Here is a 25273-nt window from a genome sequence, read left to right as displayed (position 1 = left end):
GGGTCAACTCCGGAGACGACAGGGTCCCCATCCTCAGCGTGACCCCGCATCCCCATGCCTTCGCTGGGGTGCCTCTACTCAGTCGGTTGTATTAAACCATCAGTCTAGTGTGCATGTCTGCGGGTGTCCGGGCCCGCCCCTTGCTAATCCCACTTTTATAGAAAACTGACTTTACAATTTTAACAGGCCTCTGTACGTTAATCTTCCCCTCTGAGAACAAAAGTAAAGAGCCCAGCCCGCCCGATTCGGAGGCCAAGCGCCCTTGTAAATTGCAAATGGCTGCACAGACTAGAAAAGGTCGCCTTCACCCCAGGCTCTCGAGGGCCCTTCCAGAGCCTTCCTTCTTGTCCCCGCGTACGCCGCACCACAGCTCTGCAACCGAGGTCCAGCTAACCCCTCCCTTCCAGTGCGAGCCCTGGACACTCCCAAAACCCCGGAGGGGCGCGCCGGGTAGGGCGGCTTCCAGGGGAGGAGTGGGCGTCTCCTTTGCCTTTGGCACCGCCCCGCCCACGCTCCTCAGTTTGCTGTGATTGGCCGTGCCATTCCCAGGCTCTCCAATCAGAAGGCTACTGCGGAGCCAGGGGTGGGGCTTCGGTTCCCACACGAGATCGGCCCTAGCCTCCTCTACCCTGCGCGCCGTGCCCGCCCCGCCCCGCCCCGCCCCGCCTGACGGCAGTGACTCAGCAGGAAGGCGTGACCGGACCGGGCCGGAAGGGCTGAGGCACGCCATTCGTCCCGGTCCACGCGGCTGGGCCGGTGGACCTGGGAGGAGGCTTTGCGGGCTGAGGTGGGAGTCCCAAGACCTGGTCCCTGATCTTTCTGTGTGACCCAGAAAAACTCTTGACCCTTCTCTGACCCTTGGCTCCCCTTCCCTACAGTGGAGATGAGGATAAACACCAGGGCGGTCATGAGACAGGATAGTACTAGTTAGTAGAAAGAGCCTAGGGCTCTTTGGAGTCTGATCGTTCAGGGTGCAAATCCTGCCCCCTAGTTAGCTAGCTGTGTGATCCTGGCCAATCCCTAAATCCTCATGTGTAAAATCAGAACGATTCACCTCCGCCTCTCAGTTTGGGACAGTGAAATGCGACAGTGGTACACAAATGGGGATGGGAAACAAAACGACTTAGTTTTGTAAGTGGCTGCAGAATTCCAATTAGGAGAGCCAGCTTTGATTAGCAAAACAAAAATGGCAATTTTGGAAAGCTGGTCCTGGAGGCTAAGCAGTAAACAAGATAGCTAGACAGTTCTGCATAAGAAATGTGCAAGAGGGGCCGGCCTGGTGGCGCAGCAAAGTTCCCACATTCCGCTTCTTTGTGGCCCGGCCTTCGCCGGTTCGGATCGCGGGTGCGCACATGGCACTGCTTGGCACCGCCATGCTGTGGTAGGCGTCCCAGGTTTAAAGAAGAGGAAGATGGGCATGGATGTTAGCTCAGGGCCAGGCTTCCTCAGCAAAAAAAGAGGAGGACTGGCAGTAGTTAGCTCAGGGCTAATCTTCCTCAAAAAAAAAAAATTTAATTAATTAATTAATTAATTAAAAAAAAAGAAATGTGCAAGAACCTGATTGAAAAATGGGCAATGGACTTAGAGACATTTCTCCAAAGAAGATATACAAATAGCCAATAAGAACAAGAAAAGATACTCAGTATAATTAGTTATTAATAGGGAAACAAACCAAAACCAGGAGTTAACACTTCACACCCACTAGGATGGCTAGAATTTTTTATAAAGGGAGGGAGGGGATAACAAAAGTCAGCAAGGATGTAGAGAATTGGAACCCTTGTGCATTGCAAGTGGGAATGTAAAATGGTACAACCACTATAGAAAACAGTTTGGCAGTTCTTCAATGTTAACCATAGAATTACCATATGACCCAGCAAATTCCACTCCTGGGTAAATCCCTGGGAGAATTGAAAACAGATTCTCAGATACTTGTACATGAATGTTCATAGCAGCATTATTCATTACAGCCAAAAGGTGGACACAGCCCAAGTGTCCATCAACAGATGACTGAATAAACACAGTTTGGTGAGTCCATACAAAGGACTATCACTTCACCATAAAAAGGAATGAAGTACTGATCCATGCTACAATGCAGATGAAACTTGAAAACGCTATGTTAAATGATAGAAGCCAGACACAAATGGCTACACATTGCATGATTCCAAGTCTATGAAATATCTAGAATAGGCAAATCCATAGAGACAGAAAGTAGATTAGTGGTTGCCAGGGGCTGAGGGGAGTGGGGAATGGGGAGTAACTGTTAATGTGTATGAATTTTTTGGGGGGATGGGGGTGATGAAATGTTCTGGGATTAGTGGTGATGGTTGCACAACCTGCGAATTTACTAAAAACCGCTGAATTGTACACTTTAAAAGAATGAATTTTACAGTATGTGAATTATCTCAATAAACCTGTTATTTTTTTTAAATAAAAGCAATGAGTTGGGCCGCCTCAGTGCCGCAGCGGTTAAGTGCACACATTCCGCTTTGGCAGCCCCAGGGTTCACCGGTTCAGATCGCGGGTGCGGACATGGCACCGCTTGGCACGCCATGCTGTGGTAGGCATCCCACATATAAAGTGGAGGAGGATGGGCATGGATGTTAGCTCAGGGCCAGTCTTCCTCAGCAAAAAGAGGAGGATTGGCAGCAGTTAGCTCAGGGCTAATCTTCCTCAAAAAAAAAAAAGCAATGAGCAAAAATGTGAGAGTCAGAGAGTTTGCAAACAAGGGAGGAGAAGGAAGGAGGTTACAGGAGAGAGGGAGAGTCCCCCCATTGGGGTAGGCTATAAGGGCTGGAGTAGAGAAAATGAGTGAAAATTACCTGGGAATGTCTATGTGTGTGGTGATAGTGGTGGTGTATGTGAATGCACAAGGGCTTATTATTTTTTTATGATTTCATTTTTCCTTTTTCTCCCCAAAGCCCCCCGGTACATAATTGTGTGTTTTTAGTTGTGGGTCCTTCTAGTTGTGGCATGTGTGACGCCGCCTCAGCATGGCTTGATGAGCGGTGCCATGTCCATGCCCAGGATCCGAACCAGCAAAACCCTGAGCCGCTGAAGCAGAGCATGTGAATTTAACCACTTGGCCACAGGGCCGACCCCTTTATTATTAATTAATTAATTAATTAATTTTGCCGAGGAAGATTCGCCCTGAGCTAACATCTCCACCGATCTTCCTCTGTTTTGTATGTGGGTCACTGCCAAAGCATGGCCACTGACAAGTGGTGTAGGTCAGTGCCTGGAAGCCAAACCCAAGCCACCAAAGCAGAGCATGCTGAACTTAACCACTAGGCCACAGGGCCAGCCCCCAAAAGAGCTTTTTAAAAACAGGGTGTCTGATTTTCAATTTTCAGTTGTTTCTTGGGTCCTTGCTCCAAATCATCAGCCAAGTCGGTTGCACACACAACCTGGAATTGGTGGAACTTCAGGAGTGAAGGGCTTAGTCAGTGAACAGGAAAAAGGAGTCATGGAGGAGGCAAAAGTGGATGGGAGATTCACAAATCAGCAGGATCAGGGCTGCTCAGCAGAATCTACGCTCCCTAAGAACTCATGAGGTTTTGGGTAGGGATGCTGGGTTTCATGACTTTAATGGGAGATACCTGGCTGGGTCCTTTTAATTAAATCTGAAGAGGCAAGGCACACTCAGCAAGTTGAAGGAGGTGGGAGATATTCAAGAGGCTGACATCTGGGGCACCTGTATCACTTTCCAATGGATTCTCATCGCCCTTAGAGTAAAACTCCTGCTCCCCCAACAGCCTAGAAAGGCCTGAGCAGTCTGGCCCTTACCAGCTTTTCTGACTCAGCTCTTAGCACGCTCCTCTCTGCTCCAATCACAATGGCCTTCTCGCTGGTCCTTCTGCAGGCCAGGCTAAATCCCCACCGATGGGCCTGGAATGGTCTCCCCAAACCTTTTCATAGCCAAAAGGTTCATGGTCAGCTCCCTCTCCACTCAGGCCCAGGTCAAGCCTCACCTCCTCAGAGGCCTCTCTGACCACCCGCTCCCTACCACAACCCCTTGCTTTGTGTTCTTCATGGCACCAATCACTAGCTCAAATTCTCTGGGCTATTGATAGGTTCTATGGCGTATCATCGAGCTTCTCTTGAAAATCATCTCTGTGCTGTGCAAACGGGAACCTGGTCTAGACCTCTTCTTGCTCCTCAGCCCGAGATTCCAGCTCCGCCCTTGGCCCAACACACAGATGCTCCAGAAATATTTGCTCATATCCTCCATTCACTTGACAGATATGATTTGAACACCTTCTGTGCGTGAGTTCCTATGCACAAAGTTGGGCCCAACAGACCCAGACCCAATCCTCAAAGGCCCCCCGGGCTAGTGGAAGATACCGTGAAGTCAGCAGTCTGCTGAGATGCAGGGGTGAGTGCTGTCTCTGGGGAGGTACAGGGTGTGATGCGGGCTCCTAGTCCAGACCGGGAGGGGGTGGTAGCAGCAAAGCCCTTCTGGAGAAAATGAAAGCTGAGATGTGAGGCTAAATAAGAGTTGACTCAAGGGAAGGAGGGAAGAGGGTGATGCGTATTCCAGGCAGAGAGAACAGCATGTGCAGAGGCCCGGTGGGAAGAGAGCCCAGACATTAGAGGAATTAGAAGTAGTTCAGCCTGGCTAGATCCTGGCAGCAAGTGGTGAGGGATGATGCCAAAAACACAGGCAGAGCCAGGCTGTGCCAGACCTTGTAAACTGAGCTAAGGAGTTGAGGAAGAGCACTGGGGAGCCATGGAAGGGGTTTAAGCAGGGGAGTGGCACCATCAGATTTGTAAACATTAGACGATTCACTGTTCTTGTGATGTGGGGAATAGGTTAGAGACAGGGAGACACTGAGGAAGCCATGATAAGAGATGTGGGGATGGAGAGAAGGGGACAGTTTCCAGCAGGGCCTGGGAGATAGAATCAACAGGATTTAGTGACTAGTTTTTTTGGGGGTGGGGATTGTTGGAGATAACACCCAGGTTTCCAGCTTAAGCTATTGGTTGGTAGTGCTAGTTACTAAACAGAGAAACCCAAGTTCATGGGGAGGTGACAAAGTTCTGAGTGAGACAGGTTGAGTTTCAGGAGAGCACAGGACACTCAAATCAGCATTGGATTACTCTATGAGTTTCTCGAGGTCAGAAGCTCCGTCTTATTTATCTGTGTGTTCTCCATTCCAGTAGGCCCCGGCACAGGGAACAACAAATGTGCTGAATAAAACAGTGAGCGGATCCAGCCTTAATAACTGGCTGGAAAACAGGTTTCAGAAAACCCCACAGGACAGACAAAAATTGAGGAGGCTGAGAGTGTCAGCCAGGAGGGGCTGGGTTAGGCTGCGCAGTCGCAGTAGTTTACACCAACAAAGATGGATTCCTCCCTCCCTATGTCCATCTTGAGTCAACGGAGGCTTTGCTCCAGGTGGCCCTCACTCAGGGACACACATCGATGCAGCCTCCATCATCTGGAATGTCACTGGTCACCCTGAAGGAAGCGAAGTTGCCAAATTGGTCGGGTCCTTGACGGCCTCTGCCTGGGAGGAGAGACTTCCACACACATTTCACTGGCCGAAGCATGTCATAGGGCCATGCCTCACTTCCGGAGGGCAGGAAGTGCAAATCTACCACGGGCCAGGAAAGGGAAGAACTAGGCATGTTGGTCACCAGTATTAACGGGCATCAAGAATCTTAGGTTCTAGTCCTGGGTCCACTGTGCAAACTCGGCCAAGTCATTTCCTCTTGCTGAGCCTCAGTTGTTCCTGTCTGTAAAAAGGGACAATAATACTTCCCTCACAGAGCTGCTATCAGGGTTAATTGAGAGAGTGTGGATGAAAACACTTTGTTTAGAGGGGAAGGGAGTGTCCAGGGCTAGGAAGCTGTGACACTTCTCAGGATAATGGAGAGACACACTCAAATGCAGGTGTGGCTGGAGAGGCTGTGACCATGGGTGAAGCAGAATCTGAGTGTGCTGCACTCAAATTTGGGGGCTGCAGGGTGGCTGGAGCCCCTCTGTGCTGACTCCCTGAATTCTTAAGCATTTTCATTCCTTTCATTCCTCCAGTCCTCCTCCCACCAGTGACACAGTGGGTCTCAGAGAGCTCTGACAAATGGAGACAAAGCCATTACTGCCAAGAGCTGATGGAGTTTGGAGCTAAAGTGTCTGCCTCACTCCTTGGCTGGGAGCCAGGACCCAGGCTTGGAGCCTGTGGGAGGCAGAAGTAATGGCCCCCCGAAGATGTCCACAGCCTAATCCGTGGAGCCTGTGAATTTGTTACCTTACACAGCTAAAGGGATTTCGCAGGTGTGATTAAATTAAGGACCTTGAGATGGGGGATTAGCCTGGATTACCCAGGTGGGCCTAATATAATCACAAGTGGCCTCAGAGGATGGAAGAGGGAGGCAGAAGTCAGAAAAGGAGATGAGATAATGGCAGCAGTGGTCAGAGTGATACAGCTGCTGGCTGGAAGGAGGTCATGGGCAGGCAGAGAACGCAGGCAGCTTCTAGAAGCTGGAAAAGGTAAGGAAATGGATTTTCCCCAAATCCTCCAGAAGGAACACCGCCCTGCCGAGACCTTGAATTTAGCCCAGGACCCATTTCAGACTAGTGACCTCGAGAACTGTAGGATAAGTTTGTGTCGTTTTAAGCCACTATATTTGTGGTAATTTGGTACAGCAGCTATAGGAAATTAGTACAAAGCCTGTACGCTGGACCTGGAGGGCAGAGGCTGGACCTAGAGAGTTGCTACTGGCAAGTCCCCCACCCTGGGGCTGAGAGAGGCTCTGGCAGGATCCCCCACTTCCCTCTGCCCCTGGAGCTCCAGGTGAGGTGCCCCAGGAGCAGCCTGTGGGGAAGCCCCAAAGCTGCTTTGCTCTTCCTCAAATCCCTTTCTGCCTCCTATCGATTTTTCTCTTCTAGTGACTCCGGCACCTTGCCATGTGACCTTGAGCACACCCCTTCCTTTTGCAGAACCCAGATTTCTCTATATGCAAAAGGCAAGCGGGGATGGGCTAGGGGACCTCTAGGGGCCTTCCAGGCCTGACACTGCGAGTCAGCATTTCCAGGACGTGTGGGCCTGCTGAGAGCTCTCTGACCATGTTCTTGAACCACCCTCCACCTCCAAGCCTGTTTCCTCCAGCAAGTCCTAACCAGAGTCTTTCCTGCTGCCACAACCGATGCACTTGTGCCCAAACACCGACCTCAGTTAAAAGACGGGGGGACACTGCTTTATTGACTTGGCACCTATGAACGGGTGGCTACAGACCCCCAGGGTTCTTTGCTAGTGCAAAGTGGAGGCTCTGTGGTGGGGGCAGCATAAATCAGAGATGCTGTTCTAGCTGCAGGGAGGGGCCGCTGTCCCTGTCTTGGCCCCTCCAGTCCCCTTGTCCAGCCAAGCACCATCTGAGTCTGGGCCCTCATGGAGCAGGCCAGGGCAAGGACCCAGGTTCTTCTGCAGGCTCAGGCAGTCCAAGGTAAGAGCCGTAGGCCTCTCCTGCCTTCCCACTTCTTGAAGATCCCAAGATGGGTAGGGGGAAGGGAGGGAATCCATTTACGGAGGGCTCCCGAACCTCTTGGACCGAGGTCTAGGAAGGCAGGGTCGGGGTGCTGTAACAGGAGCCCCACCAAGGAGGAGAATTAGGAATCATTCCCTTCCCACGTTTTCTGTTTTGGCTGAGCAGAAAGTGGGAGCTTTCATTGAATTGGGCCTACAATAGCTGATGACAGGTGAGGTCACACAGTAAGTTGATGGAGTAGAGCCAGCCTCCTCTATACAGGACCACACTGTCTGAGCAGGTTCTCACCCAGACAAGGGAGGGAAGGGCAGAGTGAACTGCAGTTGTCACAGGAGGAGGGCTTCCTGGAGGAAGAGGGGCAGGCCACAGTAGGCTCCCAGAAGAGGTGGTCTGCAGAGCAGGCTGGGTCACAATGGCCGGCACAGGACACTGGCATCCTCGCTGTGGTCACAGTTGTGGGCATCCCAGCGGATATGAGAGCAGAGCAGAAGGGCACTCTCGTCCCCACGGCACTTGACATTGTCCAGGAGGATGGGGCCTCGGCCTGGGCCAAAGTGGGCCTCGCCAGGAGCTGCCAGGGCCTGGCCACAGCCCAGCTGGCGGCACAGGACACTGGCTGCCCGCAGGTCCCAAGCATCATCACAAACAGTGCCCCATCGCTGCCCTAGGAAAAGTTCTACACGCCCCTCGCATCGGTGGGCTCCATTGGCCAGGCGTAGGTGCCCTGTGGGAGGACAAGGCCCGGGGCTGGAAGGGGCTGACCCATGCCAGGCCACTCCCAAGCTAGGCCAGGGAAGGGGTAGATAAAGGAGGCAAAGGGCGGTGGCCTGAGACAGAGCACCACCCTGGGAGCCACTGGAGGAGGGCAGACGAATGAGATTGAAATAGAATGGGCATCAGTCCAGACTCAGTCTCTGGACTGGAGGAACGTGTAAAAGACTTTGTGGGGTGCTGTGTGCATGCAGAGTGCTTCATATCTGCTCCCCCTTAGTCCTCTGTTCATAATCCCAGAACTTCAGCCCCAGGGCCGATCTCTGGAGATTGTGATTATTTCCCCTGCAAGTCATTGTCTCCCCTCGCCCTCTGGACTTCCTGGGTTAGAGTGAATTCTTTCATTTCTCTCCTCAGGACAGAAGCCCCATCCCCTCATTTTGGTCTCATCTCTAGAAATCTCTAGATTGGTCTAGCTTAAAATCCACTTCCCTCTTTCTGGACACCCTACCCCTATTAATAAGGTCTGAGATTAGCATAAAAGGACAAAGGTTCCAGGATCTGGTGAGCTGCGTTACCCCAGGCTGTGACCTCCCTCAACGCTGGTCCTTCACATCCTAATGCCTCTACCTTCCTCCTGGGGACTGTGGGCACCTACCGTCTCTGGGCCGAGGAGTGGGCACCCAGGTGGTCTCAGAACCGTCCTGCTGGACTTGCAGTACTAGCTCCTCTGGGCCTGGCTCAGCAGGACAAAGAAAAAGAGGTGGCTGTCACACTGGGGAACATGTTCCTTGAGGCCAGGTCACCTCCTACCTTCCCAAGGGAAGCCTGACCTAGGGACAGAGGGACCTCACAGGACCCTGAAGAACTGCTCTCTGCCCCTTGGATCAGAAATGGGGTTGTTTCTTTCACCGTGGGACCCAGAGCAGAACTCTTTGTGGCCTACCCCTTTGTGGTCCGGGGCACCAAACGAGGGTGAAGATGTTAATTCCCACACCAATTAGTGAAGAGAAGCATTTAAAAATGTGTCCGACTCTGCAAACGTCCTTTTCCATTGATTCCTCCCAAAGGTCAGACGCTTGCTCCCCGGAAGCTAATCAACTGTCTCTGCCTCCTAGAGCTTTGCGCGTCCTTGACTCGGCAAAGCACAAGTGCCGCGGCCCCGCCCTGTAAAGACTTTCGTACTCTATCCCTGGCCTTCGCTCTCTCCCCTCGGACTCCGCCCATCACTGCCGCAGAGCGCGCGCCCTCCCGAGGCCCCGCCCCACCCTCTCCCTGCAGCTGGCTCTCCGTTCCCGGCCCCGCCCACGCTGCGCAGCCGCAGGGCGCGTCAATGGTCGGGCTCCGCCTCTCTCTGCGGACTGCGTCCTGTTCCGCCCGGCTCACGCTACAGTGCGGCAGAGCGCCGCGCGGCCCCGCCCATTCCTCAGAGCCTGCCTTGCCCCGCCCAGGTCTCAGTACGCGCCTGCGCGCGGCCACGCCCATTTCTCAGATCCTGCCTTACCCCGCCCGCGCCGCAGTACGTGCCTCCGCGTGGCCCCGCCCACTCCTCGGAGGCAGACGGGCCCCGCCCAGGCTGCAGTATACGTTTCTGCGCGGTCCCGCCGCGGCCTCACCTGAGCAGAGCGCGCCCGCATCCTCGTGGTGGCCGCAGTTGTGCTGGCCCCAGCCCAGGTGGAAGCAGTCGCTCAGGCGGGCCTCCGTGCCGGTGCAGCCCACGTTGTCCAGCAGCACAGGGCCGCGGCCGTAGCCGAAGTGGCCCAGGCCTGTGGCGCCCAGCGCAGGCCCGCAGCCCGCCTCGCGGCATGCCACGCGCGCATCCGCGAAGTCCCAGTCATCGTCGCAGACGGTGCCCCAGCCCCCGGCGTACATCACCTCCACGCGGCCGCGGCACGGGCCCGGGCCGCCCACCAGCCGCAGCCGCCTGCCTGCGGGGCGCACAGGCCCGCGGCCAGAGGGGCTGGGCTGGGGCTGCCAGCTCTGGGGCAGAGTCCCAGCCCCACCCTCTCCCACCCCGCTGTGGAACCCAGGCTCTGCCACTTACTTTTCTTCCCCATGGCCCAGGCAGGTGTGGTGAACAGTGCCGTCTCCCTGGAAGGCAGGGCACCAACTCCTGTAGCTGCGGAGACAGGACATCTAGAGTATTTGAAGGGGACAAGGAAGCCTTCCGGCCTGCAGCAGGGCACAGGGGCGCCTCCTGAGATCCCCAGCTGTACCACACCTGCACCCCACACTGAGCCTCCATCCTAGAGTCACCATGTTGCTTGGTGTGATGGGGGTCCTCAGAAACGACAGGAATGAACCGAATCCTATTTCCAGCCATCATCCTAATTTCAATCCTAATGATACTTGGATCCCTAATTCCAACCTAATTCCTTCATTCACCGTTTATCTCAGCCATCTCACAAGGCTTCTCGATTTCCAACCTCAGCACCAATTCAAATTCTACTTCAGAGCGCTGAAGAAATCTCTTCCTACCTCCTCCCACCCTGCTGAACTTTTCAGAGCTCTGGATTTCATCCTTGCTCCATCTGCCCATCTGTTCTCTCACCCACCTCTTTACCATCTGGCCGAAAGTCCTGCTCCGCTAGTCAGGCCCCCCCTCCCTGGGGATCCAGAACAGCCTTCTCAATTCCCAGTTCCACCCACCTTGCCCCTACCCTTCCAGCCTCCTTACCCTCTGGCTGTGTGTGCCAGGCCCAGTCCTCTCTGGTGGCTGAGGGTGGCAGTGCTGCGAGAGTCGGGAGGCCCAGGACTAGAGCAAGAGGGAAGGGAGCAGAGTCAGAGGCCCAAGCTCTGGTTCCTAGTCAGCCCTGGGCTGCAGGGAAGGATGGGAGGGTCTCCCTGGAGAAAACAACAGGTTTTCTTTCCAGAGCTGGGGGCTGGGGGTCCAAGGAGGTCTCCCTACTTTGACAGTGGTTGCAATTTACTCGTGCTGCACAGGTGTGCACTTCACAGCTTATATAGGGCTTATGCAGACATGCTTTCATTTCTCTCCAGTGTTCTCAGAAGCCAAGTGTGTATCCAAGATGGAGAGAGAGAGAAGGCCTTGCCATCGAGGGAGGGTTATGCTTGCGGAACAAGACTTATTATCCCTATCTTACAGAGAAAACAGGACTAGAAAGGGCAAGGGGCATGCCAGAGACCATGCAGCAAGGTTAGCCACGGCTTGGCCAGGGCTCACTGTGTGACCACAGGCAGGTAAGGCTCTGCCTTGCTGGGCCTCAGCTTTCCCATCTAAACTGGGGATGATTGTCCCTGGTTTGCTCTGTGGCACGGGCAAGCACTTTACATCCTGCGGAGCGACATTCATCTGTGAAGTGCCGTTATCGGCCCTATTATTCCTATTGCTCAGAAAACTTCTCCAAATGACAGAGGGGCTAGGTGCGGGGAAATACTTTTACGAGAGCAGCAGTGTTAGAGAGGGCTGTGCTGGGTAATTCTGGGGACATACCGGGGCTACAGTGAAAGAATTGTAGAGTATCTCTGGGGCAATTCTAGACTACTATTACTTTACTCTGAAGTACCCGATGAAGAGTACTTAGAAATTGCTGGAAAATTCCGGAAGCATTCTTGGGGTACGGCTAGATAATTCTGGAGTATTGGCAGAGCAATACTGCAGTATTCCATAGCTGTGGAGCTTACCACAAAGAGTACTGGGATTTTCTGAGGCATTTCTAAAGCAGTACCGAGACATTAAAAGTAATTTGGGACCTTCCTGGAGAGCTCTGGGAAGCACCAGGGCAGCCACCCGCCCCCGCCCCCGCCCCCGCCCCCGCCCCCAGAGCTCGCACCTGCGCAGAGCGCGCCGGCGTCCTCATGGTGGCCGCAGTTGTGCACGCCCCAGCCCAGGCTCAGGCAGGCGGCCAAGCGGGGCTCGCCGCCCTCGCAGTGCACGTTGTCCAGCAGGATGTGCCCCGTGCCATAGCCGAAGAAGGCGTTGGTGGTGGCGGCCAGAGCGGCCCCGCAGCCCAGCTGGCGGCAGACTACGGCCGCGTCCGGTAGCCCCCAGTCGTCGTCACACACGGTGCCCCACAGGCCGCCATGGAGGATCTCCACTCGGCCCTGACACGGGCCCGCGCCCCCCACCAGGCGCACGCTGCCCTCACCTGGTGACGGGGGCAGGGAGCATCTCCCACAGGGCTCTGCCTCCCATCTCCTCCAAAAGTGCGTCTAACTCAACACTTCCAAAATGCCCCAGGCCTCCATGTACCCATGGTGCACGGTGCCCCGGGACCTAAAACCCAGGAGGAGCTGCTCACCCACTTTCCCCAGGGCACTACCTCCTCGCAGTTCAGATTGGGGGTGGTTTGTGGGATCAGGGGACAGATCGGCTTTGACTGTGTCACTTCCTACCTAAAACCAACCCTCCGCGTATGCCCGTGTCGATGCTCTCCTAACCGTCTAGGATGTATGGCTTCCTCATTTACCATTTCCATGGGGCAACTTTTCCTCCAGGAAGCCCTCCCTGATCTCTGATGGATGCGACCCTCTTCCTCCTTTGCTCTTCCTTGCCTTTTGACCTGGCTCTCTTTTAGGGTAGTTTTCATTTTCTCGTTCTACATCATTATCAGCATTTCTGTGCATATCTGACTCTCCCGTTAGATTAAGCTCCAGTCCCCACCTCTCTCACTTTCTCCGACCTTGTGCTTTTTTTAATCATCCCACAGGAATGAATCCTCTTTCCCCATCCAGACCATGCTGGGCCTCAGGGGCTGCAGAGGGCACGGTGGGGAGGGGCAATGACCAAACTGGCCCATCGGTAATCCCTCTCTTCCTCCCACGAGGGGAGGGGCGGGGAACTCCTCCCTGGGTCCCTTTCCCCAGACCCCGGTGGTCCCCCACATCGCCCTTACTTACCTTTCCCATTCTGGGAAGTTGTAGAGGGTGCCTTACTGGTTAACACTTTCCTTGTTGGGGTCTGCGTGGGCAAGAATTCTGGGAAGGAAGCAGGGTAGAAGGGAGGAGATGCATGGATCTTTCTGTTCTCCATCCTCATTCCCACGGGTGTGTGAGGGGCAGGCCATGGACCCCTAAGGTACCTGCCCCTCAGGGCCTCTGGCCACACAAAGGGTCAAAGCCAGGAACCCTGGGGTATGAGAGGAGTCCTGGCAGCAGTAGCTTTCGAGGAGTTTGGTTTAGAGGAGTTCTTTGAGTCCTTAAAGCAGCATCACGTCACTTGAGAACTTGTTAGAAATACAAACTCTCAGGTGCCATCCCAGACCTGCAGAATCAGAAACTCTGGGATGGGGCCACAATCTGTGTTTTAATGAGCCTTGCAGGGGATTTTCTTGAAAACTGGAACTACTGCTCTCAAGTCAAAGCCTCTCAGAGATTTCTGAGTTAGCTCTATACCAAGTGAACCTTATGGCCAGGGTTTAACCCAATCATCTGGCTTTAAAAATGGGGAGAGGGCTCTGCTGGAACAGTCAAGACCCCACATGGAAGCAGCAATACTGGTTCTTGGCTGAGATCACACAATGAGCCAGAAGCACCACTGGTGCCCAGGACTCCTGACAGCCCAGCTGAGGCTCTTCCCCAGCATCATGCAATGCAGCCGCTGGCTTGGTCTTCTGCATGGAACAGTCTTAATGCTGGGAAGTCCCTTCATTTATCTAGCCTACAGCCCTGCTGCCTGCCACAGTCTGTCTGCCCTCCTGGGTCACAGGCCTCTGCTCACCATCGCACAAGACAGCCACATCCTCATAGTGAAAGCAGTTGTGGACGCCCCAGCCTCTGCTGCCGCACTCGCTCAGCGCAGCTTCCTGCCCTCGGCATTCAACGTTGTCCAGCAGGATGGGGCCTCGACCCTGGCCAAAGGCGAGGGGCCGAGGCACCGGCAGCGCCAGACCACAGCCCAGCTGACGACACACCACATTAGCGTCCACCACGTCCCAGTCATCGTCGCAGACACTGCCCCAGGAGCCGCCATGCAGGACCTCCAGGCGCCCCTGGCACCGGCTCGGGCCCCCCACCAGCCTTAGCTCTGTGGAGAGGGTTGATCTGGCACCAGGGGGATGACCGGGCCCAACCTACAGGATGCTCACCTTGCCATGAAACCATGGGAGCTTTGGGAACAGACCCTTCTCGGCCTCGTTTCTCCCTTTCTGTAAAATGGGGAGACTGGTGCCACCCCTTTGAGGGTATCTAGGGTACTGGAGCACTACGTAGTCATTACTCCCTGAGCTCTTCTGTCTGAGCATCTGAGTACCTACCTGAGGGGCAGGGCTGGGGGAGGGACAGAGGGCCAGGGGCACCTACCTGGAAAGGGCAGTGGAGTAAGCTGTAGGGCGCTGGCTGGAACAGAGTGAGGAAGAGCATTGGCCCCTCTGGCCCCTTCCCTGGCTGCCTGGCCTCAGGAACACAGCCTCCCCTCCCCCCATGGTCCTCAGCATCGTCCCACTCCTCTTCACTACCCGTGCTTCCCTGAAGCCCCATCTTCTCTTTCCCTGACTGTCCTAATTTGCCTTTCTTCACCCCTTGCCCACTGGGCCGTGGGCCACCCGAGAGGTCTGCCTGAGACACGGATCTGTTCATCCCACTCTACTGCTAATTTCCTCAAAAGCTCCCCATTTCCTGCAGGAGTCCTAGACCCTGAGCTTTCTCTACAGAGCCTTCTGGTATCTTCTGAGCAGCCTTACCTTACTTCTTAATCTCCCATCAATCTTGTCTCCAAGTCTTTAACCCTGCAGTCTTCTCTGCTTGAACCGTTCTGGCTCTCCCTGCTCCTTACAGCCCTGCGGATCCTTCCAGCCCCAGCGTGGAGGCCCCTCCTCTGGGAAGCCTCAGCTGGAAGTGGTCTCTATTCCCTCTGAATCCCTGGGCACCATATACATGCCCCTTTCCGAGCCTTTTGCCTGGTGATGTGGGCCATGCATGTCTCATCTGGGTGTCCCCCATGGCCCCCTGCCCAGAGCCTGTTACTCAGCAGATGCTCAGGAGCTCCGCCTTAAGTGTGTAAATTGCCTTTGGGATTCATTATGACTTCCCCCAAAAGATTTCCCTGTGTAAGTCCTCTTGCTTCAGCTCTCATGTACGCATATGCCCAGCACTGTGCTCATTGCTTTATGTGGCCTGGCTCACTTAATCCTTGGGGCCACTTATGAGGGAGGTAGGATTTTACAGATGGGGGAACTTCAGGTGTAGTGAGGTTAGGCAACTTGCTGAAGGCCACGCAGCAAACAAAGGGTAGAGCACATGACCTGAGAGGTGGGGAGAAAACAGGGAAGCTAGCCTAGCATGGGAAAATGAAAACCCCGGAATAGCCCCTCCCTTGTGCATTTTCACATACATTGCCTCATAGCATTCTTACAATAGCACTCTGAGGCGTGTACTAGTGTACCCATTTTATAGACGAAAAAACCAACACTCAGTTTCTTCTTTCTTAAGTTAGGATAGTCATGGATTCTATCTGTTCTACCAGCTGCCTTTCCAACAGCCATTGGGGAGGCCACCCCCTTTCCCTCCTTCCCTATTTCCAGTGTCCTCTAACCGCCCATACCCTGCGAACATTGAGGCCTCACTTCCAGGATCGAGCCCTCCACTCCCCCGACTCAGACCCTTGGCTTTCATCATCCCTGGTTAGTTGTCAGAGCTGGAAAGAATGCTGGAAGCCACCTCATTTACAGACCACCTCCCACCATAATTTACAGCTGGGGAGACTGAAAGCCAGAAAGGGGAGGGACAGGTGAGGGGAGAGCACTCACCCAGCGGCAAGAGAAAGAGGAAGGAGAGGGCTGGGGGGAGGGGAGGGGTGATGCTCCCGTCTCCTGGCCTCCACCCCCTGCTCTTCTCATCCAGCTGGGAACCAATGCACATCTCTGCTTCCTTTGGCGTCCAGCTGGTGGACGACCTTTCAGATGGTCCCATCAACGGGCCCTGGAGGAGTCACAGCTGGAACATCTGGAATTCAAGATCTCAAGTCACTTCTTCCAGCTGGAAGGGCCCAGCGATAGATTCAGGGGGAAGTGACATTTCCGCTTGGGTTTGGCATTCTGAGTGGAGGCAGCAGTGGGGGCAACAGCTGGGAGACCAGGAAGACAGGAGACGGGGGCAGGGAAACTTCTGAGGAATTAGGTCTGGCTGAAGCAAAGAGTGTGTGAAAGCAAGTGGTGGGGGATGATGTTGGAAGGTTGTCTTGGCCCAAACCAACACAGGCCCTCAAGGCTGTGCCAAGGGCTCCAAGTTTATCCTCCAGGGCAGCACATCCCAAAGCCTGGTGTTGGTGCCACTGGGGGCAACTCACATAATTTTAGGGGGAGATGGACATTTACTCTTTTCATTTATTTTTTTTACAATGACTTCTATTTATGGCAAAGCATTCTGGTTTTCTATTTATTTGGAGCAATATAAAGTTTCCCTTTAAAGTTAATTTAAATCAGAAGAAATGAGTCAATTTGAAGAAAAAAATCAAGGAAATATAGTTCCCATGACTCATGAATATGCAAAAATGAAGGGCTGGGAAAGTAAATGCCATTCGGGATGCTCTGCCCTTTAGGGGTGGGAAGCCCTTGAAGATTTTTTTTTAAAATTTTGGATTAAGGTATACAAACCAAAAAGTGCATAAATCATAAGTGCATAAATCTCAGGGAACATTCACGGCATAGCCAGCATCCCAGAAACACGCCCACGTCCCCTTCTGGGCAGACTTCCAGCGGGAGTCTGATGCAGAGTGTGTGGACGATGATTGGATGTGGCGGGGAGATGGGGGGCTGGTTTAGAGGATGATTCTGTTTAGGATATATTGAGAGTGAGGTGCCCGGGGACATGAGTGCCCCTCCCAGCCCGAACACACACTCACACACACACACACACCCATCTCTCCCTGGCTTTGCCTCGGTCCTGGCATACAAAGTCTGGTTGGGGAGAAGATGAAAACCTATCTGGATGTGGGCACAGGGTTTTCAATACCCCATTCATGGGGCCCCAGTACGGCCCCCAGTGGAATAATCAGCTTTTGTCTTCGCTGTGCCTGACTTGGGGACAGCTGGGAGATGGGAGTAGAGAGCTGTGAGGAGGGGGAAGCCAGGGTCCAGTCTTTGCTGAGAGGATGCATAGTGATCTGGGCCTGCCTCTGTCTCCAAGCCCTTGGGGCTACCCACCCCTCAGGCTACTGGGTTCACCTCTCAGACTCGCCCCCCAGGTCAGGTCAGACCCCACTATGTGAGTATGGGGACACACAGCTTCCAGGGAACCTGGCTGGGAATCCTCAAGTCCCCCCAACTCTCTCCTGCCACTCTGGCCCAGGAGTGAGGGAGAAGGACTCCCCCACCTTTTTTTTTTCTTTGCCGAGGAAGATTAGCTCTGAGCTAACATCTGTGCCAATCTTCCTCTATTTTGTATGTGGGTTGCCCCCTCAGCATGGCTGATGAATGGTGGTATAGATCCATGCCCAGGATCTGAACCTGTGAACCTGGGGCTCCCGAAGTGGAGCACCCCGAACTTAACTGCTACACCACTGGGCCAGCCCCAAGAAGGACCCTTGATCCAGACCCCCACTGACCTCAAGTCCCAGCTGCCCCAAGATCTCTCACTGGGCCTTGTGGAGCCTGCCTCACCTCCAGCTCCAGGACTGGCCCCCAAGCCAGCACCTGCTTCACTTCCTGGGAACCTTGGCCAAAATGAGGCTTAACCGGGCCCTTCCCTCCATGAACTGTGGCTCTCTAAAGCTCTCATGCTCCCTCCCCACCCTACTCAGTGCACCTCTGCCCTGAACAGTCTCTTCACAGTGTGGGGCAGGCAGCAAAACACAGTGGTTAGAAACATCAGCTCCACCACCTGCTAGCTGTTTGCGCTCACCTCTCTCAGCCCTACTGTGCTCATCTGTAAAATGGCCTTAGTAATACACTTACCTCTAACAACCATTGCTAGATGAAATGAGCTAACATTTATAAAATGTTATAACTTATAAAATGGTGCCTGACCCACCATAAGTGAGGTAGCTGTTATTATTACTGTCTCCCCATCTAGACTGTGGACCCTCAAGAGCAGGGACCAGATCTTATTCAGCTGTAGCACCTGGCACAGGGTGGGTACTCAGGAAATGTTTGTTGAATGACTGAATGAAGTTTAGGGCTGCAGAATCATAGAATAAGCAGTCAGAAGGGGCCCGGGAGATCATCAAGGACGATTCCACATCTGAGCCCTGGAAAACTTGTCGTATTTTCTTTCTTTCTTTCTCTCTCTCTCTCTCTCTCTCTCTCTCTCTCTCTCTCTCTCTCTCTCACACACACACACACACACACACACACACACATATCAGCAAAAGTGAAGGATTCATACCTGGGGGAATGTTCTGGGCTCTTTCTGTCCCTTCTTCTACAGTCAATCCAAAGTCAAATCACTTTTTCTGCCTCTAAAAGTTTAGGAGGGGGAAGGACCCCCCAAATGGAAATCAACACAGACCTTTCTTCTTTTCTTCCCAAAGCTGGAAGGTGAGCAGAAGCAAAGTCCCTGTCCATGGAGCTGGCTGGTGGCCCCAGCCTGTGCCCACCCGACCTTAGGGGGCAGAGGGAGGCAAAGGGAGGGTGGAGGTGGCCTGCGCGTCTGGAACTGCCGCAAAGAAGGGATACCCAGGCAGAGGAGGAGCTACGGCAGTGGGGGGCCGGTTGGGACTCTCAGGGCCAGGGAGCCCCTCCTCCCCCTCCTCCTCCCCCAGGGCTCAGGTTTCAGAGAGCCCAGGACAGGTCTCCACCCCTTTGCAGGGCAGCCAAGCATCCCTGATCTCCTAGGACAGCCCTGATCCAGCCCTTCGTCCTGTTGCCCGGGGGGGTCCCCTGCTCATGTCCTGACCCACATCCCACCTGGGGTTTCGGAAACACGGTCTCTGGAGTCAAGAGTGTGTGCCGTGGGCTTCCCACAGAGGCAAGGCCACTTATTTTGCTGCTGATTTTGCCTTTCTGTGGCTCCTCTTAAGTTCTGGTATCTTTTGGGCTTTTGTAGTTATAGGTGACAAGAAGTGGCATGTGGCTTATTCTGTGGTTTGTAGCATCAATAAAATGCAGTACTGGAATTTCCCACCTTCCAACTGGAACCACAGATTTTCGGAGCTGGAAGGGCCCCCAAGAGACCCCACCAGGTGCTTCCAAACCTGGCTGTGCATCCACATCACCCCTGGGAGCACTTCTAAAATATATACAGATTCCTGCTCCCACCACTTCTGCCCCCAAGATTCCGATCCAGCAGTTCAGGGATGGGGGCCCCCGAAAGTATATTTTTGAAAAGCTCCTGAGGATTAAATGAGTTTGGGGACCTGGGGTCTAGCCTGAGCTGTTTATGGTGCAGGTGGGAAGACTGAAGCCAAGAGAGGAAGACAGAGACACAGCCCGTGTGCCCTGCGGGACTCAGTTTCCTGACCCTCGGGCCTGATCTTGCTTCCCACTTCTCAGAAAAAGAAAACTGTGATGGGAAGTCTGCCATCACCCTGCTCCGAAACCTATACGTCCTCATGGGCCTGCACCCATCCCTCCTTTCTCCTGCCTCCTCCCTCCTCCCCTGGCCTGAGGAACCACTCCCCCATGGTCCACATCTCGTCTCCCTCTGCCTTCCCAGGGACCTCCCTCTCTCCATCTGCACATCTTCTCTCTTCCATGTTCAGCTGCTCTTTCCCAACTGGATTCTTCGCGAAGGGCTTCTAAGCATACCCTGGTCTCTGTCATTAAAAGCAACCAAGAGAAAATCCTTTCAACCTGTGTCTGGTGGGTCCTTAGGGTGGAAATGGCCAGGCCCTGGTATCCCTACGGAGATCTGTCACTGGCCGAGGGATGCTGGGGATAGTGTGGCCTTGGCTCCGATGCTGCAGTAGACCTGGAAGGGGCTACACCTGGAGTCTGTCAGCTGACGGCATTCCTCATGGCTCATCAGCAGGTTCTGTCTCCGCGGGAGATGCGAGCCGCACATCTCCACGGCTGCCACTGGATTCCTCTTCCCCCTCCAGCTAGTGGCCCACCTCTCTCCTTCCATCGCAGCCAAACTTCTCCAAAGAGTTGCCTGCACACACATCTCCATCTCCTTACCTCTCACTCGCGGCTCAACTTGCTCCAGTCTGCCTTCGGTCCTCTCTACTCCACTGAGGCAAGTCTTCCTAAGGTCACCAGAGACCTCCATGTCATGAGATTCAAGGGACAGCTTTCATCCCTTGTTTTATCCCATGAGCTCTGATAATGTAACCGAGAGAACCCATATGCATAGTCCTTGCTGTGTTGACGTGCATAACACACATCCCCCAGATGGCAATGGCTTACAGCAACAGTTCCTTTCCCGTGGTTCTGCACATCAGCTGTGCTAGCTCTACTTCAGGCCGTGGGTTGGGTTCAGGTCCGCTCTGTGTGCCTCTCATTCCAGGACCCAGGCTAAAGGAGCAGCGGTCCTCTGGGGCATGCTCCTCCTGTAGAGGAAGGCAGAAACCCCAAAGACCCGGCCAAACCATGCAGGCACATTTAAAACTGCTGCTTGGGTGTGGCATACATCCCATCTGCTCATGTCATCGTCTAAAGCAAGTCACATGGTCAAGCCTGTTATCCATCAGTGAGGCAGGGAAAGTGTGTCCCTCCCATAGAGGGGAGGAGGAGAGAGTGATGCACCAGAAACTAACAGAGGCTTAAACAATATCCGAATATCCAAACAGTATCTACCTCCGAGTCCTGGCAGGAGATCTAGAAATGGTATGACAGCCACGACTACTGAGGAGCCAGATCTCTTCTCTCTTGTTGCTCTGCCATGCTCAACACAGGGCTTCCTTCTCACGGTCTGAGATGGCTGCTCCAGCCTCCGCCCTCGTGCGTTTATTTCAGCCAGGGTATCACTTAGCTCCGGCTGCTGTCACAGAATACCACTGACTGGGCGGCTTAAACAACAAAAATTTATTTTCTCACAGTTCTGGAGGCTGGAAAGTTCAAGATCAAGGTTCTAGCAGGGTTTGGTTCCTGGTGAGACCCTCTTCCTGGCTTGCAGATGGCCACTTTCTCACTGTGTCCTCACGTGTTGGGGGAGAGCACTCTCTGTCTTTTTATAAGGACACTAATCCTATGGGATCGGGGCCCCACCCTTATGACTTCATTTAACCTTATCCATATACAGTCACATGAGGGTTAGGGCTTCAAGATTATTTTGGAGGGACGCATTCAGTCCATAACAGCCAATGAAAAGAGAAAGAAGGGAGGAATGAAGGGCTTCCCCCTTCCCCTAACAGGCACAGCCACAATCCTTCTGCTCATATCTCATGGCTAGAACTTCTCACGGCCATAGCCCAGCTAAGAATTCTATTACTGCGTGAGAAGGGAGAGCAGATGCAGGGGGCAACTGCAGTTTCTGCCATTGTCCTTGTATCACTTGATATCTCAGCAGCATTTGATACTCTCTCAGTTATGGTGTTTTGGGCTGCAAGTAATGGAAAACACAATCAAAGCCATTCAGAAAGGGGAGTTTTTACCTCACTTAACAAGAAGTCCAGAGGTAAGGCCATTTCAGGATTGGTTCATTCAGTGGAATGACATCATTAGGGACCCAGGTCCTTCCCAACAGTCTACTCTGCCATCATCAGCAAGGTGGCCCCTCCTCTCGGCTGGCTTCCCTTATGGCTCAAGATGGCGGCCTCAGTTCTGAGTATCTCACACATACGGCAATGTTCAGAGCCAGAAAAGGCGGAACGTCTCCATCCTATGTCCTATTTTAAAAGCTAGGAAGACTTTCCCAGAAAATTCCCAACAGACATCCTTTCAAGTCTCATTGGCCAGATCCAGTTATTTGCCCATGGCAAAGCATGCCTGGCAAGTGGAGGGGAGCCTTAGGCCTTCTCATCCATACCCCCTCTCTGAGAGATCTTGAACAAGCTCAAGGTACAATTTTTTGGTTTTTAATATATTCACAGAGTTGTACAACCACCACCATTATCTATCCCATCACCCCAAAAAGAAACCCTTTGCCCATTAGCAGTCAATCCCTATTCCCCCCTCCACTAGCCCCTGGCAACCACTAATCTAATTTCTGTCTCTATGGATTTGGACATAGACATTTGGACAAATTTCTATGGATTTTTTCTGGACATTTAAGATAAATGGAATCCACAATATGTGGCCTTTTGTGTCCCACTCCTTTAACTTAGCATAGTTTTCAAGGTTCATCCATGTTGTAGCCTATATCAGTGCCTCATTCCTTTTTATGGCTGAGTAATATTCCACTGTATGGATATACCACATACATGAATTGATATATTCCTATCCAGACTCTATAAAGAACTCTCAAAATTCAACCTTTAAAAAATCAAACACTCCAAATACACAATGGGCAAGCCATAAAGAGACACTTCACCAAAGAGGATATATGGATGGCAAGTGAGCACATGAAAAGATGTTCGACATCAGTAGCCATTAGGGGGATTCAATTTAAGACCAGCATGTGACATCACCACACTCCTATCAGAAGGGCTAAGATAGGGGCTGGCCCCGTGGTCGAGTGGTTAAGTTCATGCACTCTGCTTCGGCGGCCCAGGGTTTCACCGGTTCAGATCCTGGGCATGGACATGGCACTGCTCATCAGGCCATACTGAGGCTGCATCCCACATGCCACAACTAGAAGGACCCACAACTAATAATGTACAGCTATGTACTGGGGGGATTTGGGGAGAAAAAGCAGGAAAAAAAAGAAAGTTTGGCAACAGTTGTTAACTCAGGTGCCAGTCTTTAAAAAAAAAAAAAAAAGAAGGGCTAAGATAAAAATAGTGACAACACCAATTGGTAACAAGGATATGGAGAAACTGGATCCCTCATAGATTGCTGGTGGGAATGTGAAATGGCCCAGCTGCTCTGGAAAAGTTTGGCAGTTTCTTTAAAAATTAAACATACAACATGAGAAGATCCAAGATGGCGGCATGAGTAGTCTTCTTTGTCTCTTCCCCTTCGAATCTACAACTAATTGGACATTCATCGCTTAACAAAGGATATCCATATAGCATCTCAGGACACCTGAGAGACCCATGCTGCTATACATCGGAAGGCGGACGGACTTCCCTCCGGGAGGAGGTGGAGATAGGTGAAAACTCTCCGACCCCAACCCCCGAACAGCCTAGTACCTGCAAGCGGCTTTCTTACAGTGGACCCCCCCCCCCCAGAACATCGCCACACACCAAGGGCAGGAGGGAGCGCACACCAGAGGAGTAACGGTGGAAACTGGTGACCAGAGCCCTACCTAAGCCCCCCGCAATTACACCTAAGCCTGGAGGGAAGCTCCAGAGTTACACACCAGAGGCGGCGGGGAAAACCCTTACCCACCATTAGCGGAGAGGCCCCTCCCAGCATCCACAATGCCAGGAGGCTCCCGGAGAGAATCCCAAATGGGGTGGCGACCCACCGGCCCCACTGACCGGGCTTTCGCCTGGGCGGGGCTCGGGGCTACCGGAGATCTCCTGGGAGAGGACTGGGGCTGGGTGGGTAGCAGAGAGGCCCTGCCCAGCATCCACAATGCCAAATCCTAGGCAGGGCAGCAGCCGGCCAGCTACCACTGAACGCAAGGTCTCCAGCTATACCCCAGACAGGGCAAGGGGCTCCCCGAGATCCTAGGGGAGAGGATTGGGGCTGGGTGGAGTTCCAGCGACCCGGCTCTGTGGCCCAGGGGGAAACTCTACAGTCTCATAGCAGCCTCAGCGATAGCCTCTGCACAGCACTAGTAGAGAGCACCCACCCGGCAACCACAAGGCTGGAAGACCCTGGGACAAAAGTAGCATAGCTAGGCGAGCTAACCACAGACTGCAGAAGATGCCCATAGCTCTGCTGTGACCCATAGTGGACAAGTGAGATTTTGTGGGTGCCGACAGTGACAGAGCTGCAAATATAAGTGATCCTGCCCCTGGCCACTGGGAAAGCCCATAACACCACTGCAGACCCTAAGGAGGGAGCACGTCTAGGTGGCCTGCAACAGTAGGCACCAGCAGCCTGAAGCCCCCTGTGACGGCCCCCACAGCTGAAGAGGGAACCCACAGGACCACTGTGACTACGAGGAGGGGCACAGGCCCAGTTAGCAACAGCTGATAGGGTTCCTGGTTGGTGCAGTACAAACAGCTGTCCCCCCACCACACCAGTAGAAACAAGTGGAAGCAGTAACTAAACTCTATCTCTATGCGGAGACACAAATATACACCATCAAGCAATATGAAAAAATATATTAAATCTCCAGAACAGAAGGAAAATGACAAATACACAGAAAACAATCCCAAAGACAATGAAATATATAACCTAAATGATGATGACTTCAAAACAGCCATCATTAAAAAACTCAATGAGTTAAAAGAGAATTCAGATAGACAACTCAACGAGTTCAGGAGCTATGTCACAAAAGAGTTCGATACTATAAAGAAGAACCAAACATAAATACTGGAAATGAAGAACACAATAGAAGAGATTAAGAAGAATCTAGATGCACTGAACAGTAGGGCCAATAATATGGAGGACAGAATTAGCAATTTGGAAGATAGGAATATAGAAATGCTGCAGGCAGAGGAGGAGAGAGAACTAAGACTAAAAAGAAATGAAGAAACTCTCCGAGAATTATCTGATGCAGTTAGGAGATGCAATGTAAGGATTATAGGTATACCAGAGGGAAAAGAGAACAAGAAGGGGGCAGAAGGCCTGTTCAAAGAAATAATGGCTGAGAACTTCCCAAACCTGGGGAGAGAGATGGAACTTCATGTGACAGAAGCCAATAGATCTCCGAACTTTATCAATGCAAGAAGACCAACCCCGAGGCATATAGTAGTGAAGCTGGCAAAAGTCAATGACAAGGAGAGAATACTAAGGGCAGCCAGGCAGAAGAAATTAACCTACAAAGGGACCCCGATCAGGCTATCAGCAGATTTCTCAGCAGAAACTTTACAGGCTAGAAGAGAGTGGAACGATACATTCAAAAATCTGAAGGACAAAAACCTGCAGCCGAGAATTCTCTACCCAGCGAAAATATCCTTCAAATACGATGGAGAAATAAAAACTTTCCCAGATAAACAAAAATTAAGGGAATTCATTGCCACAAAACCTCCTCTTCAAGAAATGCTCAGGAAAACCCTCATTCCTGAAAAATCAAAAAAAGGAAA

General features: G+C 52.8%; 1 protein-coding gene across 2 annotated transcripts; it reads right to left on the bottom strand.

The window, feature by feature from the left end:
* Positions 1-1721: 1721 nt before the first annotated feature.
* On the bottom strand, positions 1722-25064 carry SSC4D (scavenger receptor cysteine rich family member with 4 domains). 2 transcript variants are annotated; one of them, XM_070484412.1, is made up of 11 exons: positions 18478-25064; positions 15903-16098; positions 14458-14493; positions 13877-14182; positions 13057-13134; positions 11991-12305; positions 10874-10951; positions 10241-10315; positions 9813-10124; positions 8855-8932; positions 1722-5736 (listed from the first exon to the last, which is right to left on the bottom strand). In XM_070484412.1, the coding sequence occupies exons 2-11, from the start codon at positions 16063-16065 to the stop codon at positions 5723-5725; spliced, it is 1455 nt and encodes a 484-aa protein (XP_070340513.1). In that variant the 5' UTR covers positions 16066-16098; positions 18478-25064; the 3' UTR covers positions 1722-5722. The 2 variants fall into 2 exon arrangements, with proteins under 2 accessions (XP_070340513.1, XP_070340512.1); XM_070484411.1 differs by lacking the exon at positions 1722-5736 and adding an exon at positions 5791-8209 and having other exon boundaries at positions 18478-25056.
* Between the last annotated feature and the right edge of the window lie 209 nt (positions 25065-25273).

This window comes from Equus asinus, chromosome 14, assembly GCF_041296235.1.
Source record: "Equus asinus isolate D_3611 breed Donkey chromosome 14, EquAss-T2T_v2, whole genome shotgun sequence".
Taxonomy (NCBI): Eukaryota; Metazoa; Chordata; class Mammalia; order Perissodactyla; family Equidae; genus Equus; species Equus asinus.
This window is presented reverse-complemented; position numbering and strand designations above follow the sequence as displayed.

What these genes read in the sequence shown, in the direction of transcription:
- SSC4D (XM_070484411.1), bottom strand. Translation starts at nt 16,065, where the DNA reads ATGGGACCATCTGAAAGGTCGTCCACCAGCTGGACGCCAAAGGAAGCA. An exon ending in TGTGGCTGTCTTGTGCGATG is followed by an intron (nt 13,135 to 13,876) that starts GTGAGCAGAGGC and finishes CTTCCTTCCCAG; the next exon opens with AATTCTTGCCCACGCAGACC. An exon ending in CACTCCTCGGCCCAGAGACG is followed by an intron (nt 8,210 to 8,854) that starts GTAGGTGCCCAC and finishes GTCCTCCCACAG; the next exon opens with GGCACCTACGCCTGGCCAAT.